The sequence below is a fragment of the Panicum virgatum genome, chromosome 1K (genome assembly GCF_016808335.1).
Source record: "Panicum virgatum strain AP13 chromosome 1K, P.virgatum_v5, whole genome shotgun sequence".
In the NCBI taxonomy this organism is placed as follows: domain Eukaryota; kingdom Viridiplantae; phylum Streptophyta; class Magnoliopsida; order Poales; family Poaceae; genus Panicum; species Panicum virgatum.
The window spans coordinates 3,470,879-3,491,686 of NC_053136.1; the positions used below are offsets into that span (position 1 = coordinate 3,470,879).

At 45.0% G+C, this 20,808-nt stretch overlaps 2 protein-coding genes across 5 annotated transcripts; both read right to left on the reverse strand.

The window, feature by feature from the left end:
* Positions 1-1,143: 1,143 nt before the first annotated feature.
* LOC120645345 lies at positions 1,144-4,762 on the reverse strand. Its single transcript, XM_039922167.1, has 6 exons — positions 4,375-4,762; positions 2,369-2,422; positions 2,175-2,255; positions 1,824-1,893; positions 1,636-1,724; positions 1,144-1,536 (listed from the first exon to the last, which is right to left on the reverse strand). The coding sequence occupies exons 1-6, from the start codon at positions 4,558-4,560 to the stop codon at positions 1,402-1,404; spliced, it is 615 nt and encodes a 204-aa protein (XP_039778101.1). The 5' UTR covers positions 4,561-4,762; the 3' UTR covers positions 1,144-1,401.
* A 319-nt stretch (positions 4,763-5,081) lies between these two features.
* On the reverse strand, positions 5,082-18,000 carry LOC120645102 (protein arginine N-methyltransferase 5-like). 4 transcript variants are annotated; one of them, XM_039922029.1, is made up of 22 exons: positions 17,678-17,999; positions 17,382-17,588; positions 14,168-14,254; positions 13,990-14,067; positions 13,807-13,895; positions 13,623-13,698; positions 13,442-13,528; positions 13,177-13,258; positions 12,727-12,821; positions 12,601-12,636; positions 11,875-11,943; positions 11,450-11,518; positions 7,141-7,194; positions 6,872-6,946; positions 6,648-6,740; positions 6,458-6,561; positions 6,316-6,364; positions 6,159-6,245; positions 5,900-6,005; positions 5,726-5,813; positions 5,544-5,637; positions 5,082-5,462 (listed from the first exon to the last, which is right to left on the reverse strand). In XM_039922029.1, exons 1-22 carry the CDS (start codon positions 17,819-17,821, stop codon positions 5,379-5,381), a joined length of 1,953 nt encoding a protein of 650 aa, XP_039777963.1. In that variant the 5' UTR covers positions 17,822-17,999; the 3' UTR covers positions 5,082-5,378. The 4 variants fall into 4 exon arrangements, with proteins under 4 accessions (XP_039777963.1, XP_039778021.1, XP_039777891.1 ...); XM_039922087.1 differs by having other exon boundaries at positions 14,011-14,067; positions 17,678-17,978; XM_039921957.1 differs by having other exon boundaries at positions 6,316-6,561; positions 14,011-14,067; positions 17,678-18,000.
* Between the last annotated feature and the right edge of the window lie 2,808 nt (positions 18,001-20,808).

Sequence of the window (20,808 nt, forward strand, 5' to 3'; positions counted from 1 at the left end):
CACTTGGAACCCCGGGCTGTAACAAGGCCTTAATGCCCATTTAAGATTAGGGCCAATAATTTGGTTCTCGGATCAGGACAAAAAACAGCCGTGTGATTTTATTTCTAAAATATTCTCTGAAAATAGTGTCGATATTAGTTCCCAAATTGATATAGAGATTTGATTTGGCCTTATTAGCACGGGTAGCGACAAATAAGAATATATATACCTAATGATGTCACACCACTATTTTTGACAATATGTCAGTCTGAACTTCTAAACGATTTGGCTATCTCCCGAACGTATCAACATCACTGGATGGTCATTACTTTAAAAACCACTTTTGACAACCATGTAGTAAAAAGAATGAGGGTTAATGATGATGAGGTTGGAGGATAAGGCAAGTAAGATTGCAATTGCCTGTCCAAATTCTCCACTGAACTAGATAAGCACTTCCCTTTGGAAAACTAGTAGTATAATCCAGACCAGCACTCATGCTGAAAATCCAAAGCTGGATGTGCCCAAATAGACAACTCCCAGGGCCAAAGAAACAGGTGTCTGCTCCTCATGAGATCCCCATCCAAGTAAATTTGTTCGCTTGCTGATAATGTGAAGCAGTCAATACATGATTGACATGATTGCACACTCAACAAAAAAGGTAGGATGATGAGCAAGTCATAGAATAATCCAAACATGTCACTCAAGAGCTATGAATGAATGGAGGAAAAAAAATCTAGGATTTGGGAGATTCATGCGCATGCATGTATTCTCCTCGTGTCTATGTGTAACGAATTTGATGGAAAGCTGTCATAGGAAGAGAGGATGAAATGGTCGATTTATTTTGAATTTTTGATGGAGAGAAATGGTGATTCCTGGGGTTTGTGGCTGAGGTTGAATGCGCGTGCATCAGATGTACGGGGACAAACTAAGTTGTGCCAAATTTATTGGAGACAGGGATTTCAATTCCAACTTGGGCTCTACATAATTGCTACTTCTTCCAGATCAGTCAGTCAGTGAAAAGGACAGCATTTCGTATATTAACAGCCTCTAGATTATAATTTTTTACACTAATTTGTATTGTGTATTCAAAAATCTAACTGGTTCATAGCATTCAGATAATGATTCAGATGTCATCTTAGCTTTCGATACGAGATGTAGCGTTCATACAGAAATATGGTAATTTTTCTTTGCTATCAAATATCGTTCGTGAAGAGGGAAGATCAAGAGACGGGTTCAGAGTTTTAGACAGTTCTTGTTCATCTCAACAGGGGCATCAAATCAGTACACATACAGTCTCAGTCGTCCAAGTACGACTGCAGAAGATGGCGAAACCACAAGACGACCTCAGCTTTGACATGCTTACTCATCTAGCACAGCAGCGCCAGTCAGTTACCTAGCACTGCTGACTCCTGTTAACCTTCGCTATCTACCTTTAAGCTCTTCTTCAAACATGCGCATTTTCTCCTGAATTGGAGCCAGAAATGACTTCAGATCCTTACAAATCAGTGTTTTATCGTTGGATGTGAGTTCCTTGTCGTCACTGAACCTTACTTGTAACTGACAGACACCAAAAAAGAAAAGGCAAATATGTGATGCCAGCCAGTATTATGTTAGATACATTGGTACAAAGCCCCCAATATAGAATAGAAACTTTACCTCCAAGTCCTCAAGCTCACCAAATGAAAACTCAGGAATGTCTAAATGGCCTTTTACTTTCTTGTTTTCTTCTTTAACTAACCATTCACCTGATAAGCATTACCATGAATTAAACTGTAGTAATACCAAGACCAAAGGGGATAATCATGATTGAATGATGTCAATCTTGATATGATGTTGGCGTTTACCTCTAAATCTCAAGCTCAGCTCATAATTATACCCTACTCTCTTCTTGTTGCGAACTGTGACCTGAAATGCCTGCATGGCAACAATGGGTATACATCGAGTTGTTACTATTACCAGTACAGAAATACTTAGTCAAAGAAGTAAACAGCTATCAAGAAATCACAGCAGATTCCATCCAGGGATACACATTGAACAATGCATCTGCCCCACTGTTACAGGTCAATACAAATAATATCAATTGCATTAGGTGCATAATGACAATGAAAGAACATGAATAATTAGTGTGTTTTCTTCAGCCACGAACTAATAATGGTATCACGGAATTGAATTGCTCAGTCAAACATTATACTTACGTCTCCTGAGCATTTGGACACTTCATCAATGGATGCCTTCCCTGTTGGGAATTCCAATGAACCTAGAGAACCCAACAAATCCTGTAGCACAGATCAGCCAACAAATGTCAAGAGAAATGCAGAAGAATTAAGACATCATTTTTCTATTTTATACCAAATATTTTTGCAAACAATTGGCTGTCAAACTACCGCACCTTAATCCTACTATTGGCCCATGAGTTGAGGTTTTTCTCCTCCCAGGTTCCAGCCTGCAAAGCTCAAACAACACTTCAGGAAAACAGTACTGTAGCAAGCAGCAGTGAATCCACAGTAAAAGTGCATTGGTAATTTGTTCCTTCCAAAGCTACAACATCCATATCAAAACTATGCACGAGAAGACATAACTCACCACTTGCCCTACTTTGAAATGTAATTGTAATTTTGCCCTTGTTTTTTTTTTAACTTTGTGATTTTGCACACAGATCGGTTACAGCTAACGGCCTGTTCGGATGGTCGTTATGGGCTGGCTGGGCTGGTGCTGGCTGGACTTATCAGCCCAGCCGTTCGGCTGCCCAGTTCCAGCCGAATGGCTGGTGGATAAGCCTGGCGTCGCCCTTTCGTCCCCCCCCTGTGCAATCACCACTCACCCGCCGTGAGGCGCCGGCCTAGAGCACGGCGCGCGCCCTGGCGGCGACAGCGAGCTTGGTGCCGTGCCTCGCGGCGAGAGGAGGCGGCCACCATGGCGCGCATCGAGCCTGCCGCCTCAGCTCTAGGACGAGCTCCGACGACGACAAGGAGGATCCCACGGCCGAGCCCCCGAACGACATGGACGGCGACAGCGCGCAGATGTCCTCGTCCTTCCTGCTCCTCGCACCGAGTGGCAGCCCCTAGCACCCAGCCGCGGAACAAGAAGTCGGACTTCATGACCCGACCTTGCGCGGCGTCGTCTGGAGATGTGGGCCGCGGAGATGCCGGCCGCCGCGGTGGAGATGGGGATGTGCTGTGGAGACGAGGATGTGCCGCGGACGTCTAGCGCGAGGAATGGGCGAGAGGTCGCCGGTGGCAGAGGTGCGCTCGCCGCTCATGGTTGTCGCCCCGCTCGCCTCTACATCTCCGCCCCTTCCTTCTTTGGCATGGAGCTCGTTGATTTGGGCTTGAAATTAGCGTGCGGTGCCGCTGCAGTCTGGCCACCTGCCATGTGGGCCATGGCCCTTTACCGATTGCTGGAGCCGAGGCTGGCTGGCAGCCAGTCAAGCTCAGCCGAATAGGGCCTAAGATGACATAACTCACCACTTCCCAAATTTCTTCCCACCATTCTATTTAGTATTTTAGTTCCTGCGCCTTGTAAGTTTTCCCTCGTTTTTAACTCTGTGATTTTGCCTTTTACTATTCACAAGTCAATGATTTCCCCCCTAGTCAATGGTCAAAACAGAGGCAAGTCCGCAAAGACCAAGGGCAAAATCACAAATTTTAAAAAAACAAGGGCAAAACTACAGTTGAAACTTCGAAGTAGGGGCAAGAACACACAAAAAAAAGGCTTTCAATTTAATGTCATGAGATTACTCATTGTGAAGGTAATCCAAACATGGGGTAAATTCAAATTGTCTTAAATCATTTGGAATCTAAACATTAATCCTGACTAACTAGTTTCAATTAATCCTGACTAACTAGTTCAAGCTTATAAATCTATTCACCCTTCAGCTTCATGTATGTTTCCTCGGTGAAATCACTCCTATCTCACACTCAAAGGTTCAGTCACGTTTATGCCTAGCAATCTAGCACATTATATTGTCCAGGTCATCAGCTCTGTGAACAAAATCAAATGCTCACAGGCAGCAGGAACACTCGCCAACCAATTCTATAAATTCCTTGTGAATTGGAGGATGAATGTACACTGCAATCCGCAATAAATTACATGGATTGGAATAATACTCGCTGAGGAATCCATGAAACAATTGGAGACAGATGGAGCCATAGTCTCGGCGGTAGATCAGGTACACATAATGGTAGGCAAGTTTGATTACAGATCAGATCTAGCACTCGTAGCTCCACCATTAGATTGGACAGATGGGGTGAACGCTGATGAGACACGAGGCATCACAAATTTGCAATCCTTTTTTTTTTCTGCCAAGCTTGCCGCAATGCAACCACAGGGTTTCATTCCCCACGAGATGGAAGGACGGAGATATGAGATAAGATGAGACGGGGTGGGGGGGCTGACCTGGTTCCAGACGGAGCCGAGCGGCGGCGGGTTGCCGTTCCCGTTGCCGTTGGCGGCGGCCGCGGCCGGGTCGAGCTTGCGCGGGACCGGGAGCGGCGCGGCGTCGCCGGTGGCCTCCCGCACCCAGTACCTGTACGACGACGCCTTCTCCGCCGGCGCCGGCGCCGCCGTTGCTGTGTCCTCCATCTCCGCTCGTTCTCCCCGCAGCTTCCGGCGCCAACGACGGGCGGATCGGTGTCCACCGCAGATCTCTCAGCGAGGCGCGGGGCGGGAACTGGAAAGGGGGTCGCGTGCGCTCCAATTCTGACAGGGTCCTTCTGCTTTCGCGAGGGCTCGCGTCCTCTTCCCCTTTTGGTGGCGGCCACTCAGGACACAGTGGCATGGGCACGTGTTCCAGATGCTTCGTGAACCTTCCCGGCAGTTGCACGCTGGGTGAGAGAGCTTCCTGTTCCCGTCAACGCTGCCGACTTGTGGGCCCAAAGCAGCTGGCCCATGCGCCACAAGCTGGACCTGAGCATCGTACCCGCCACTGATGGCAATTTGCCCTTCATTTTCCATGGTGCTTTTGCAAAGTTTAATTTAATTATATATGGAGTAAAACCTGTCATGTTCATGTTCCTGCGAAACAACAGTTACAGATCTTACTCGCCAAAAAAAAAATGAAGATAACAAATCCCTAGTCACAAGCAAATCGGGGGCGGTAGAGAAGAAACAGAAGCCACAGAGGAGAAATTTTCAGAATTGACGAAACAAGAAATATTGTCAAAATTTGCAAGTCAAAAGCCTAATGCTATCAAAATCGAGCGCACAACGTTGGAGGCCAAACGACCCCTTTGAGATACAAGTTCCAATGTTCCAGGGCTCCCAAAAGCCCTGCATCCAAGATGATGTCCATTGCTTGAAACTCCAAGGATCCTCCAGGCACCAGCGAAACTCCAGATATTACTAATACCTAATTTTTTTTTCTCTGTTACAAAATATAAGACAACAATGATCTTGGTGACTTATAGACCAACCCAATATGACCGGCCACTGCTGTTATGGATGGGTGACGGAGTCGGTGTCGTCACAGCCCACTCGTACCACACCTGCAACAATGGAGGATGCGATGATAAAAATTCAAGCATGCCAGAAGTAGCAACCAAACAGTAAGACATGACATGTACTACCTTTGTGGGGGCACAGCACCGCCAGAAGTGCACTTCTATAGGAGATCGGTCGGGCACGTAGATGGGCTTTCTCAACGGGAAGAAGATCGGGAACCTGACAAGGTTTGGTCATGAATATACATTATTGATGGCAAGATTTGATAAATTTATTGTCAGCTTGCAAGGATCAGGTTGCCAATTACCAGCTAAACATGTTTGGTGTAGCAGTGTTTGGCTCAATTCCAAGATGAACATCCTTATATAGAACAGAGTCAAAATATCCAGCAAATCCTGACAAAATAATGGGCACAACTGCTGTTACTGAGGGAACAACTACTGTAGATGCGGTAAATTCAAACATAAATATATATGCATACCGTGCACAAGGCATGACCCCATATCTGGTGGCATTTCAAATTGCAACTTGGTATACCTTTGATTGCTCGCGTTTGGTGAGAAATTTGGATGGGTGAAAGTAAATACCTAGAGATATAATGGTGATCAACAAATTTCATGGCATAAATAATGAATGAAAAAGTTTTCTCAAAACAATAATGAATGAAAAATGGCAGTGTCAGAAACTGTGATCAGATCAGACAGCCATTCAAGCACACACAACACATTCTGACTTCTAACCTGTTGTGGAGGTGTCAGTGTCGCTATGCGGTGTAGTTTGACAACATATGCAGTTTCAAAATGTGCAATATCTTTGTGTGCTTTGATCTGCAGAAATCAGGTCGCTTAGATTTCTATAGGAATCTCACAGCTATAACTGAAATGGGTAGACACCTACATCATTGTGCAACTTTGATGCTGTTATTGGTTGGATAAAACTAGTGTATCTGCAAAGAACCATAAGCAAACAATCAATGATATCAAATATATTTTGGACATCGGGAATTAAGGAAAGATATGTATAAGAAAAGGTCCAGTACGAAGAAGGAATAGAAATCCCATCAGGCTTCAAGAATCGCTGAGCACCATCCAGACACTCAGGAGATAACTCATTGTCACCAAAGGACCCAAGCAATTCACTGACCTGATCCATGTAGGTGTGTAAGAGGTTTATCTAATTAACAGGTTGGAAAACATGACCATTTCTAATAAAAGAAAATATCACCGTACCAAAATATCTGCTTTTTCAGGGGCATCCCAGCACCTCATGTCGCTAGAAATTACAGTAACCAAGCTTTCCCACCCCTCCAATTTGATCAAACTCTGTTTCAGTCCCCCAGAATAGATAAAATCAAGTATTAGTCAATTCTTATACAAGACAGCAACGATTGCATCTTGCACTAACAAGGAATGGTTGGATAAATAAGAGACAGGACAATCACTCAATAACTCACATGAAGAGTAATGACAGCATTAGGATTTTTTTCCACAGCATATACTTTTAACTTGCGACCAGTTTGTTCAGCAGCCTGCATCGAAAGCCAAAGTTTATATAGCTCCAAGCTCCATTGAAAACAGAAGAAAAATGAAAAATGATTTGTGTTACAGTTGTACTATGCTTTTCCAAAAGGGTTTTGCAGTTGTATCATTAGCGCAAGCTAATAATTCATCAAGGTCCTTTTTTTCTTTCAAGCTCATAAGCTCCAAGAGAAGTGACACTGACCTGCAATGATACTCGTACTAGAGGTCCTCGGCCTGCTCCAACAACCATCAGCACCTTCGTTTGTTGAATAGCGAGGAATTATATGATTAGACTTAGGAGATAGTAGAAATATGGAATGAAGCTCAATCAGACAGGGAGTAGATTTGTTAACAGGATGCAAGAAATGAGAAGCGAGAAAAAAAGTGTCATTCAATTGGCCAGGGTCTAGAACCATATAGGAGAAACAATATCTGAATTTATGTCACCTCAACAGAAAATAAAGCCTCTAATCTTAGTTCAAAGAGATGCACAACACACATGCACCATTACTTCATCTCTGTCGGTACCCCGGGACCGGGGTACCCCCTCCTACTGCGTCTGGGCAAGGACTTGCGTAGTTATCCTAAACTACGCGCTGAAGAGCAGAGCAGCCGGACCCCTACGGTCCGGAGTCCACCTCGCCGGGCCAGCGGCCCCGGACCTGCTCTCTGCTCGGGGAAGGGTCCGGTGACGCCACGTGTCCCAGAGAAGGCAGCGCCCGGCACAGATAGCCGGGGGTCCCCGGACCCCCCGGCGCGCGGGGAACCAGCATTTCACCCAGGAGGGGTCCGGAGCTGCCACGTGTCCGCGGGCGCGGGCACGAGTCTTCCGCCGGAAGACTCGCCCACCCACCGCATTTAGTGCGGAAGGCTGAGGCGTGCTCTGTCGCCGCAGAGCACGGGGCAGCCTTTGCCAGACTCCACTATTGGTCGCGTATTACCAAGGTGCATAGTGCAGCCGCAGGCGCCGCGCGCGCGGCGCACGTTAGTCTGCCGCATTAAATGGATGCGCTACGCGGCATGAACAGCATGCGTGGCGCAGCCTACCCGGCTAGCTGCAAGCGCCGCACCAACATGACAGGGCAAGACCACACCGGTTGGAGGGTCTGCGCCGGTCAGTACATCCATGCGGACGAGGCAGCGAAATCCCGGAATAAGATCTTCCCCAGGTGTAGCACCATAATAGCGCTAGGCGTTATGTTATTTAAATACATCCACGTTAGGCCCACCTGTCGGAGTCTCAATGGCTATGTACGTGCCTCCCTTTGACTATGAAAGGGGACCACACGCTAGTCTCAGGATAGGTGGACTCAGACTCTCTCCCTCACACTCTCAGCTCACCAGATAGAACCACTCTCGAGCAATCTCTTGTGAGCACAGGCAATACAACACACAGTGAATGTAGGGTATTACGCTCCGGCGGCCCGATCCACTCTAAGCCTTCTGTGTTCATCGTGTTCTTGCATCTAAATCGGACTAATCCTAGCTACCCTCCGAGTTCATTCTCCCTCGGGGCTTAGGCGGGCGCATTCTGCCACCCGGCTGGGTTTACCACCCGACATTTTGGCGCGCCAGGTAGGGGCGAAGGTTAGCTAGTTTTAGTTCATCTCTTGCTCATCTCCATGGTTCGGGTGGTTGAGCACTCCCACCACGACGACGACGTGGAGATGGTGGAGGGTGTGGCGTCATCTGCACCACGCGCCTCTCGCCTTCCTGCCCAGGGGCAACCGTGCCCGTGGAGCAGCCACCGATGGCAGCGGCGCACGTTGCACGCCAGCGAGAATCAGGGCACCCGTCAAAGGCCCCCTCACAAGCTGCGAGCAGCGGGGCGCTGGCGGCAGCTAAGGAGTTGCTTCGCAACCCTCCGGCTGCTGAGGCAGTGGCGGGACGATGTTGACCGTCTCCTCCATCTGGCTCAGGCCTCCCCTAGTTCCACAAGGACTGGGCAACGACCTCCGCCTGGCAATGCGGTGGTACCCTACCATCGGTGCCAGGGCGGCGCGTCGGCATTCATGCGCTCCCCCACGGTGAGGGGTGCGCGAACAGAAGACCTACGGGCGGAGCTCAACCGCAGGTGCGCGGGTGAGGATGCCCGCATCTCCGTGGAAAGGGCACGAGAACGCCGCCTCAACATCGAGGGCCGCAATCTCAACGCCGACTTGGATGCAGCGGCACCCAAGCTCCCGGGAAACGCCCGGGCACCAGCGGCTGCACCGGTTGCTGGGGTGGGCTGTGCCGCGCTCGCGGATCATCTCCGCGCGGAGGCCTGGCCGTCCAAGTTTCGTCCACAACTGCCGGAGAAGTACGACGGTACCACTCATCCGTCGGAATTCCAGCAGGTGTACGTCACCGCCATCACAGCAGCTGTTGGCAACGACGCTGTCATGGCGAGCTACTTTCATGTAGCCTTGACTGTGCCAACCCGGACTTGGCTCATGAACCTCACTCCTGGGATGATTCAGTCCTGGGAAGGGCTCTGCACCAGATTTACGGCGAACTTTGCCAGTGCTTATCAGCAGCATGGTGTGGAGGCTCACCTCCACGCCGTGAAGCACAAACCCGAAGAGACGCTCCGGGCATTCATCTCGCGCTTCACCAAGGTACGGGGTACTATTCCTCGTATCTCTGACGCATCTATCATTATTGCTTTCCATCAAGGAGTACGTGATGAGAAGATGCTCGAGAAACTGGCAACGCACGAGGTGGAAAGCGTCACCACGCTTTTCTTCCTAGCCGACAAGTGTGCCAAGGCCGCTGAGGGCCGCGCATGGCACTCAGCCCCCCAAGATGGAGTCGCCGAGGCTGGTGGCTCCAGAGCTACCGTCCAGGGCGGTGGCAAGAAAAAGAAGAACAAGAACCGCGGTCGCGGGGGGCCCAGGCTGGAGCCCCAGTTAGCTGCAGCAGCGGCAGCTGGGGTTCAGAATGCGAACGGCAAGCGCCCGCGCCCGCAGGGTGGCAATGGTGGTTCATGCCCAGTTCATCCCACCGCTCGCCACAGCGCCGCTGACTGCCGTGAGATCCAGAAAGTTGCGAAGCGGGTCAGTGGGCGGCGTGAGCAGGCCTCCAAGGACGGCTCACCCCCTCCTCGCCAGTGGCCTGGCAAGGAGAAAGCCTCCGACAGTGAGGCCGCTGCCGTGGAGAAGGGGTTGGGGTATCAATCCCCTGCTCGAGAACTAAAAGGCGTCTACAGCCATGGCGACACCGACTCTGGCGAGGACGAGCGACGCAAGAAGCTGTACGTGATGTACGGCGGAAGCTCGGAACTCTGTCTCCCGGAGAGATGTCAAAACCCTTCGCCGAGAGGTCCTCTCGGTGGGCTCGGGGGCCACTGTCGGTACCCCGAGACCGGGGTACCCCCTCCTACTGCGTCTGGGCAAGGACTCGCGTAGTTATCCTAAACTACGCGCTGAAGAGCAGAGCAGCCGGACCCCTGCGGTCCAGAGTCCACCTCGCCGGGCCAGCAGCCCCGGACCTGCTCTCTGCTCGGGGGAGGGTCCGGTGACGCCACGTGTCCCAGAGAAGGCAGCGCCCGGCGCAGATAGCCGGGGGTCCCCGGACCCCCCATGCCATCCGGACCCCCCGGCACGCGGGGAACCAGCATTTCACCCAGGAGGGGTCCGGAGCCGCCACGTGTCCGCGGGCGCGGGCACGAGTCTTCCGCCGGAAGACTCGCCCACCCACCGCATTTAATGCGGGAGGCTGAGACGTGCTCTGTCGCTGCAGAGCACGGGGCAGCCTTTACCAGACTCCACTATTGGTCGCGTATTACCAAGGTGCACAGTGCAGCCGCAGGCACCGCGCGCGCGGTGCACGTTAGTCTGCCGCATTAAATGGATGCGACGGCACGGCCCTTTCCATCATACCGCCTACGCCGCAAGCTACGCGGCATGAACAGTATGAGTGGCGCAGCCTACCCGGCTAACTGCAAGCGCCGCACCAACATGACAGGGCAAGACCACGCCGGTCGGAGGGTCTGCGCCGGTCAATACATCCATGCGGACGAGGCAGCGAAATCCCGGAATAAGATCTTCCCCAGGCGTAGCACCATAATAGCGCTAGGCGTTATGTTATTTAAATACATCCACGTTGGGCCCACCTGTCGGGGTCCCAATGGCTATGTACGTGCCTCCCTTTGACTATGAAAGGGGAGCACACGCTAGTCACAGGATAGGTGGACTCAGACTCTCTCCCTCACACTCTCAGCTCCCCAGCTAGAACCACTCTCGAGCAATCTCTTGTGAGCACAGGCAATACAACACACAGTGGATGTAGGGTATTACGCTCCGGAGGCCCGAACCACTATAAACCTTCTGTGTTCATCGTGTTCTTGCATCTAGATCGGACTAATCCTAGCTACCCCCTGAGTTCATTCTCCCTTAGGGCTTAGGCGGGTGTATTCTGCCACCCGGCTGGGTTTACCACCCGACAATCTCTTAAATTTTGGGCCATTGAAAGTATGCATGCATCAAATCTAGAAAGGGAAACTGTCGAAGTTCGAGGTTGGATCTTACCGTCCTAGTTGTGGAGACCGCATCATCTGGGACCCTATCAACCAAAGCCTTAGCAACTGCTCTTTGATACTGTGCACATGATGTAAATAAAGAATTATTGGTGTTAATAAAAGCAAAAATGCAGTAAATCCCAGGAAAGAGAAAGATAACATTCTGGTCATATGATGTTTTTTTCTTTTGCTAAACCAGGGCCATCAGTTCATGCAAGAAAATTAATACTTGAAGGGGGCAAGTACCATCACAAAAAGTCATATAACTGGTCATTAAATAAAAAGGGAAAAATTTGAAAACAAAGATGTAGCAAGTTTAATTCAAAATTTCAAACCTGTTTAATATTTTTACAATAAACGTGAAAAGAAAGTAGCTCCTTCAGAACGTATACTATATATAAAAAAAAAGGCATATTCACAGCATATAGCAGAAACCTGAGTGTACTTCACAACATCCTTCTCAAATGTCTCATAAGTCTGAGCTTCCAAATTATCCATTAGAGGCTGCACCAAAAAAAGGGTCATGATCCATGAGAAAAACAGAGTGCAGACTCTGCAGAGTAACAGGGGTCAAAGGATTTATATTTTGGCTTGAAGGTTTTTTCTCAGATGTAAGGTTGTCACCAGAATAACCTGAATTTGCGAATTATGAAAAATCCATTCCACATTCCATAAAGATTTTTTGAGCAAGTTTGAATTTTTAAACATAAAGGTAGGACAGAGAGTATTATCTGCCATGACATATGAATGCTTTTAGCCTATTTGAAGGCTGTACCAGCGAGGGTGAGATCCTCAGTTTTCTCTCCCTTGAAGTAGTGACCAGCCTTCCATGGAAAGTAAATTTTGACAAAGCTGGCTGAGCATGGGTATTGACCATGGACATTCTCTACACGCGGGAGATGCCGGGATGGGGACTTGGTTTGCTTTATTATGGGGGTATTTTATAATTTTTACCCTTCTAAATAAGATCTTAAATATTTTTTGGGACCAAAAACACCTTGTTGCGATGAGAATAGCTGAATTTTGCAAAATTTCAGTGAATTTCAATAACACTAAAATCCCTGCTGATGGTATTTGGAAGTAGTAGTAATAACCCAACCCATGAGCCAAGAAATATTAGTTTAAGTATATGAAATCAAGAGCAAATAAATCAGGAATTACCTGGAGAGGGGACTGCAAAAAATCCCTGTAATTGATCTGAATCAAGTAAAAAAAACAAAGGTTAATGAAATATACCAGTTAGACAGTTAAATAATGGGCCATGGCAAGTCTTGGCAGAACAGATACCTCAAAGCATTCCTGCTCAGGAAGTGGATCCATCCTCCGGTATAGGTATGCAGTGTAGTCCAGGTATGGACTTAATGCATGTCGAACAGGGGCATCTAAAGCAACAGTTCAGTTCAATGGTAAGGAAACAAGTTAGGCAATATCTTTGCTAAAAAATGAAAGCATATTTGCATTGAACCTTAGAAAATCAGGTGATTAACTCATACATAGGACAGTAGAATCATAGAGATGCTCACATTGTTATCATAATAAAGGATGAGAGAGCTTAGTTTTCAACATTTGAAGTTAGGAACTCTGGTGTTTCTTCCCAGTGTTGACTTTAGTAATAAAACTACTTAAGTGTAGTGTGGCCAGTGAAATATTAGTATAAATGGTTACTTTGTCTATCGATAATCATGCGTGGTTAAAGCACACAACAGATGAATATGTTTTGAAGTATGCATGACTAACCTTCAGTGTGGTTCTCATCACCTAAGAGCACTCCTTCAGATACTGGGGGAACATTGTGATTTGATCTCCCAGAGAGTATTACCTAAATAAAACAAAAGGAACTCAATACTGATGTCTGCCACAGAATTCTCAAAAGTCCAACACGGCATATATAAGAAAAAAAGATAAGACAAAATAGAAGCATATACATAGGACTGTTAACTTGAAAGATATGAAAATAAAAAGACTGACTCAGTGTAAGGTAAATGCATAAAAATTAACAAACCTGAATATAATGGTTAAAAAATCCAGTTAGCAGCTTCTGATGCCGCTTTGACAAACAAGGATACCCTCTTCCATTTGTTAGAAAAGCCTGTGATGCAAAATCAAAAGGTGATCAGAATATGCATTTTCATTTCGACAGCACAACAGCATGAATTTGTTAAATCAATAATTTGAATGATTACATTGGTTTGTAGAATAGCTGCCCTTACAGGCTCCCCAAACCACCGGCCTAATGAGTTTATTGATGGCAGTGTGCTCCTGATAAAAGAGTAGTGAATTTTTGTAATGAATGCCAAAGCTATGATATGATAGATTAAAAAATTAACTACTTACGGAAGTACTGGTAGAGGAAAGTATGACACTTACGAAATATCAAGTGCCACACATAGTTGGCTACTATGATCACATAGCAGTCTGAATGAATTCCACAATTCCCATGAGTCTACCATTTCATTCTGCAATTAAAGAAAACAAATAAGTAGTGTCATGTGAAATTTTCATATCACTTACACAGTGTTCCAGGCAACTCTCAATGATAAAAAGAAATACCATATGGTTGTTATTCTTTACTTTATCAAGGTCATCATCCATTGGCTCCGACTTCTCCAAAGGTAGCCTAAGCCACAACTTGAGAAAGAAGAAACAGAAGAAATGTATTAGTAAGATATAAGCATATCTAGAACATAGATACAACTACCGGAAACAAGTTGAAGATGGAGAGCAATACATGCATGTTGGTCAGGCCTTGCAAAATTTGATTCACAACTCTAGCATAATTGCCACAAGATCTTCTGGGGGCAGGAAGAACGCATGCCTGCAATGAAGTGTGCCGAAATTCAAATTTTCTTCCAAAGGAAAATGCTGCATGAGACAGTAAAGCTTACAATGTAATTGACAACCATCAAAAGTCTAAGATTCTGCATTGGAAGTACTGGAATGGAATTATCCTTATTTCTAGTGCTTGCAAGATGATTACAAACTGGGAAAATTAACCATTGTAAAAAAAATTAAAAAAAAACGGAGGAGACTTATAATGATATATGGCGATCAGGGTTTCAAATCCCAGGGGCGACCCACAGATTACCGACTGGAACTGGGAGCAAATGATGGCAATGAGAATGTTCCACTTTAGGCTGTTTATAGGTGTTTTGGAATATACTCCCTCCATCCATTTTTGGTCAGTGCTTAAGTCCTGGGCAGTGAGACCAAGGCGAGCTAAATATCCCCCACAATGCATTAATTCCACATCGCATTGTCACTTCGGACTAACACCCACATGCCACCATGGAATGCTTCTGGCCAATGATGATAGAGACCGCGGGGGGCATTACTACAGGATGATGGGAGCACTACGGTTGCGACAAAATTGCTACAAAGAGTCACACACATCCACCCCGAGATAAAACCGGCACTCATCGCTAATACGACAATAAAAATTGGATTTTTCTTCCGTTTGCTTATGCGCTCATCAAAGTTGTTAAAAGTATGAAAGCTGTATGAAATGTGACCGGACCAGCAGCCAGTTACTGGTTCCCGGCAAAGTTTGGAGATTTTTTTTTCTTTACAATGGGTTTGACTTCTGAAATCCTGAAGCCAATGCATTACCCGATAAATTCTTCAACATCATCGGGTTAATTAAAACCTGCTGGTGTTTGAGGCGCCCTCCGCACTTCCCGTGCCGCGTGGCATGCGAAGACGCGTCGCCCGCTAGCCTGGGATGGTCTCCCACAATCCCACTCCACCTCTATGCCCTGCGTGTTGGCAGCACTAAACATTTTTTTCCCACCTTGAACTTTCAATCAACATTATCTCCAAAATATGGTATCCGATTTATAAACGGGTTGCACTACCATATTTCTGGTAGTTAATCCTTCAATTCAAGACCCATATTGATTATGTTTTGATGATAAAAAAATAATAATACCTTGGACCCACATGTCATACTCATTTTTACCATTGTCCAACCTTTGGCTTGGTCACGAACCAAATGGCAATGTTTCAGCTCTGATTTGGCACTGCCCATGTTTGGCTATGACCGAAATTTGGTTTGAACTACTAGAGTCTTAATTCTTAAATCAAACATGCTTTGGGGCTGTGCAAAACATGACCCTGCAGCTATTAAGGAGAGCAGATGTATATCAAGATAGGCGCTCAAATGCCCCTCCTCAGATTCGTCTGTCCCGAGATGGATTAGTAACTGTCTACCCAATTGCTATTACTAATTCATTACAACATAAGGTTATTAGTAATTATTTTGATCTCTTATTGACACTATTTTGTATTCCCTTGAGACTGATGAGTACTGCAAAAGGATACGTATGACCAGCGAAGGGACATGCTCATGCCTCCTTTAGTTTCAGTGATAAAGAACCTAACCAGTCTTGTTGCCTATATATGAAATTGTATAAGGATCACCGGGGTGTCCAACCCTAGAGGGGGAGGGGTGAATAGGGTCGCTAATCCGCTTTCTAACTTAGGGCTCAAACTACTTGCATAAGATAAACCTAACATGTCTTACACATGCTAGGGTTTCGGGTTCGTTAAAGGCTGCTGGCTCCTCCACGCACAGCCGCGTTTCCCACACTATTTGACCCCTTCCCACATCGCCACGTCAACTCGGGAGCCCTCAGCGCACGCAGCCAATGGGGGTGGCGCACAGGTGAAGCTCGGCCCCCTGCCCCCCATAATGGCCCCATCTACTTGTGTGGGCCCTACGGGCCATATCTTCTCAATTCTCTCTCACCTTTTCTAAACACCCCCCTCCCCCATGATGGCCCCATCCACTTGTGTGGGCCCTACGGGCCATATCTTCTCAATTCTCTCTCACCTTTTCTAAACATTAACTGTTTGTTTCATATGCCAGACATAGGTTTAAATACATCATCAAGGTCGTATAGGGAATACGATTAATAAGAGTTTAGTCTTAGAAAAATATAATGCTAGAATAGAAAATTTTAGAAAATTATTTTAATACTAATTTCAACGCTAGGCGACATCGACCGTTATATTTTTGCATATAGCATAGACTGCTATATATAGCCACTCATGCTTTGATGAATGATTTGTAGAATGCACACAAAATTATTTGTGAATGCAATCATTTTTAGAGGTAGGTCAGTAGGTGTCTATAGTGATTAATTAAGCATCTGGGCTTACTCGTGAATGTAATTGTCTTAGGATACCATTTTATATATACACTGAGATGCCTAATTATGCAATCTTTCTACTGCAAAAATACCTTTTACAGTGATCTATTATCTGCTAGTACGAATGCCTTTAACAATAAGATGTCTGATTATGCAATCTTTTTGCCACATAAATGGATGTATCAAATTTCAAGCAGCATACCACCAACTGCAAAAATTTTGCCTTCCAATTTCTTTCCCTTCATTTTAGGGGCTCAAATTATAACCTGTTAGCACGTTCATCACCATCTCTGTTAGCAGTTATCTTTTCACAGTTTCAGAAGAAGGTTCTTTTTAGGATCTGCTACGAGAGAGATGCATAGTCTTACTTCCCTGCGGACAAATGCTTGGAATCATTTATCACGTGCTGACTTAAACTGAAAGTTTTCTCTGTATTAGGTCTTCTGCTAAGAAGTGCAAGAAGTGTCCAATCTACTGTGTGCCAATTGAAGAGCACATTCCTGTATATGATGTTTAAACCTCACTAGCTGTGCTTACACCTCAATTTTTTATACATGTGTGTACTGTGAGCTAATTCTACCAAGGAGCTTGTGGGATAATTGAAACCAGATCTCTTTGATTGAACAAAATATCAAGATTTCACTAGCACTTCTAATTCTGTACTCGGCCACGTCTATATATATAATGTTATCATGATAGGGCGCGCAAAGCGAGCGGGATGTTCTAGTAATGATCAATGGCTGGTGTCAGACAAAGGGGTGAATGAATTATGAACAGTGCAATGAGAAACTGGACCTGCAGCGAGAGGTGAGATGCCCAAGCGATCTCCTGCTTCAGCGTGAGCTCGGAGTCCAACCGGAGCTGCTCGTCCTCCGCGTCCAAATCGATCCACTCGCTGATCTTCCCGACGACGTGGTTGCTCCACTGGGCCGGGCCGAGGACGAGGTCCGACGCCGACACGGGCAGCACGGCGCCGGGCGCGGGCCGGTAGTTGGGGTCGACCTGCAGCGCGGAGCAGAGCACGTCAGACTGAGCAGGGGAGTGGAGGAGAAGAAGGCGGCGGGTTGCAGCGGCAGCAGCTCGGTACCCACCAGCGGGGCGAGGATGAAGTCGAAGGAGGAGGCGAGGGAGTGATTGAGGACGGCGGGGAGGCCCTCGCCGGCGGGGAAGTCGAGCACCTCCACCCCGCAGTAGCGGGAATCGCTCTTGTCCCCTGCGCGCTGCCCCAGAGGCATCTCCGCCAAACCTGAGAGTATATGCGCTTCTCCGCGTCCGATACTGGTGTGCCACTCGCCGCCGCCGCCGCCGCCGGGGAAGGAGGGGAGAGGCCCTGGTGCGGCTAGGGTTTAGGGGTTTGAGCGGCGGGAAGAGAGCAGGGGACGGCGTCTTGGCGCTTGGCGGCTGGCTCTGATTTCTCTCTTATTTTTCCTTTTTTTTCCTTTTTGCAGTTGATTTGTGTTTCCTTTTCGCATATTGGCGTGTGGGACCCGCATTAGGTTAGCCTCTTTTTTTTGAACTCGCATTAGGTTAGCCTTGGCTCTACACTTACCGTTTCTCAAACGAAGGCCGTGATGGCAAAAAAAATTTTGGCAAACAACATTACATCAAATATTTGGACACATGCATAGAGTACTAAATAAAATCTATTTACAAAATTTTTTACATAGATGGGTTGTAAATCACAAAATGAATCTAATGAGCCTATTTAATCCATGATTTACAATAATAATGCTACAGTAATCATCTGCTAATTATGAATTAATCATGGATTAATTAGGCTTGTTAGATTCGTCTCACGATTTATAACCCATCCATTCAAAAAAATTTAAAAATAGACTTCATTTAGTACTCCGAAATAATAAGATTCATTTTCAAATTTTTTTACGGATAAAGATACATTCAAAATCACATGCTCAAAATACTTTGTTTATAGGTTATTATTCTGCGATATCATAGAACGGATGTAGGAGTAATTTTGCAGTTGATGTACTGCATCTTGCTATGTTCTATGACATGTTTTATGTAAAAAAGAGACTTTTTGTGATGTTATAGCCCATTATTATTACTGCAAAAGTAAGCTACACTAATAATGAGACACGGTGTTATATTTGTAGGCTTCCGCCTTTTCATCGTTTTGTTTCTCATATGGCAGCTAGGGATCAATTTTTTTTCTCATGTTACTGCTGTGCAAACATTTGATACCATGTATTGCATCTCATCATGGTAGGTGTTTGGTTATTCATTACAAGACGTATTCGTTTTGTTGGGGCAAAACTTTGATGGTTAGGGCGTGTTTAGTTGGCGAAAAAGTTTAGGTTTTGGTATTGTAGCATATTTTTGTTGTTATTTGACAATTAATGTCTAATTATGAACTAATTAGACTTAAAAGATTCATCTTGTATGAAAACAATTATACTGTGTAATTAATTATTTTTTCAACTCCATTTAATGCTCCATGCATATGTCCAAAGATTGGATGTGACGGTACTAAACATGGCCTTATTGCACCGGCATTATTTATGCAATATAAAAGTATATAATTTAATATAGTAATTATTAATAAATATGTTTCACCGAATTAAATTTAAAGATGTTGTATGTGATTATAATTAGCTTATGCCTTGCAATAAAAAGCTGACTAGTTTCTTTCTTATGCATTTATAAGTTGTATAGGCAGACAAACTGAACCTTTACCTTTTTATGTCCACTCATTAAAAGAATTAAGTTTAACTTAGTACTAGGATTTATTTAAAGCTGGATACAATAGAAATCTGGGATCCGAGACTCATCGAATAAAATCTAGTTCAAGCATATCGTCACAAAATTCCATACCGTGGTTCAGCTTGCTAGATGAACAAAATTCTCTCTGGGAGGCAATCAGTGTTTTTTTCTGCCTAGTTTTATCTTTCAATACAATATGAGATCAGCATAGGCAATCAATGAACATCCTTCTTAAAAAATTCCTATACTAGGAGTTTAGCACCAAGCTATATCCCCATATCCTCTTTGAAATCTGTAGTTGAGTGTGCTAAACCACACTAGAGATCAAATCGTGGGAACACCAACAACACCCTCAACACCAACAACACCGCTATCAAGTATAGATGAAAACCAAATTAAAATCAAACAAAAGACCCAGTTGGTTCACTTATTGTCTAAACAATTATTTTTAAACCGTAAAAACACCTTTGAGTTTAAAGGGGAGAACATAGCCTATCTATATCTATATATCCTATATAGATAGCACCCACTAACTATTTCTCTCTTCATGCAAGGTGTCCACATCATTCTCCACTAAGTGTCCCACTAAATTTTAACTACCTTATTAATTATAAAAAATATTCATTCTTATATAGATAGCACCCACTAACTATTTCTCTCTTCATGCAAGGTATCCACATCATTCTCCACTAAGTGTCCCACTAAATTTCAACTACCTTATTAATTATAAAAAATATTCATGTCATCTCTACAATATGCAATACTTTTAGTCTTTAATTAACTAAAATAAAATCATATACATATGTTATTTTTTCATCACCTATTCTTCTATAATGTGATCAAATATTATATTGGTGTTTCTTCTTTTAGCTTATCGATTTTTACGAGATTCAATAAATAAGAAAATATCCATATGATCTCTACTATGTGCAATACTTTTAATCTTTAATCTATTTACATAAAGTCATATACATACTCTATTTTTGCAATACTTTTAATCTTTAATCTATTAAGGTAAAGACTCATATACATACTCTATTTCTTTGAGCACCTATTCTTTTATAATGTGATCAAATATTCTATTGACGTTAGTTTATCGATTTCTACCAGATTTTGATAAAAAATAACATGCAAGTAAAATTCATATCAACTATATAACCTATATAGATGACACCTACTAAAGTCATTAACTCTATTTCTCTTAACATGCAAGTTATTCGCATCATATAGGAATCCATTATATCAAATGCCACATCAACGTCCACTAGGACCATCTATTTATGTTTTCCATCGATTTTTTATGAATGTTGTCATGCAATCATCTTAATTTTTCTACTTTCAAATTTCACGTTAAATTTAAGAAATCCCGCAGCAACGCGCGGGGTATCACCTAATTTATACAAGGCTTGGCCCCTCCAAAGAGCCCTCGTGTGCCCCAACCTACCGGTAAGTAGGAACCTAACAAATTCTTAGATCTTTCTTTAAAAAACGAATTCTTAGA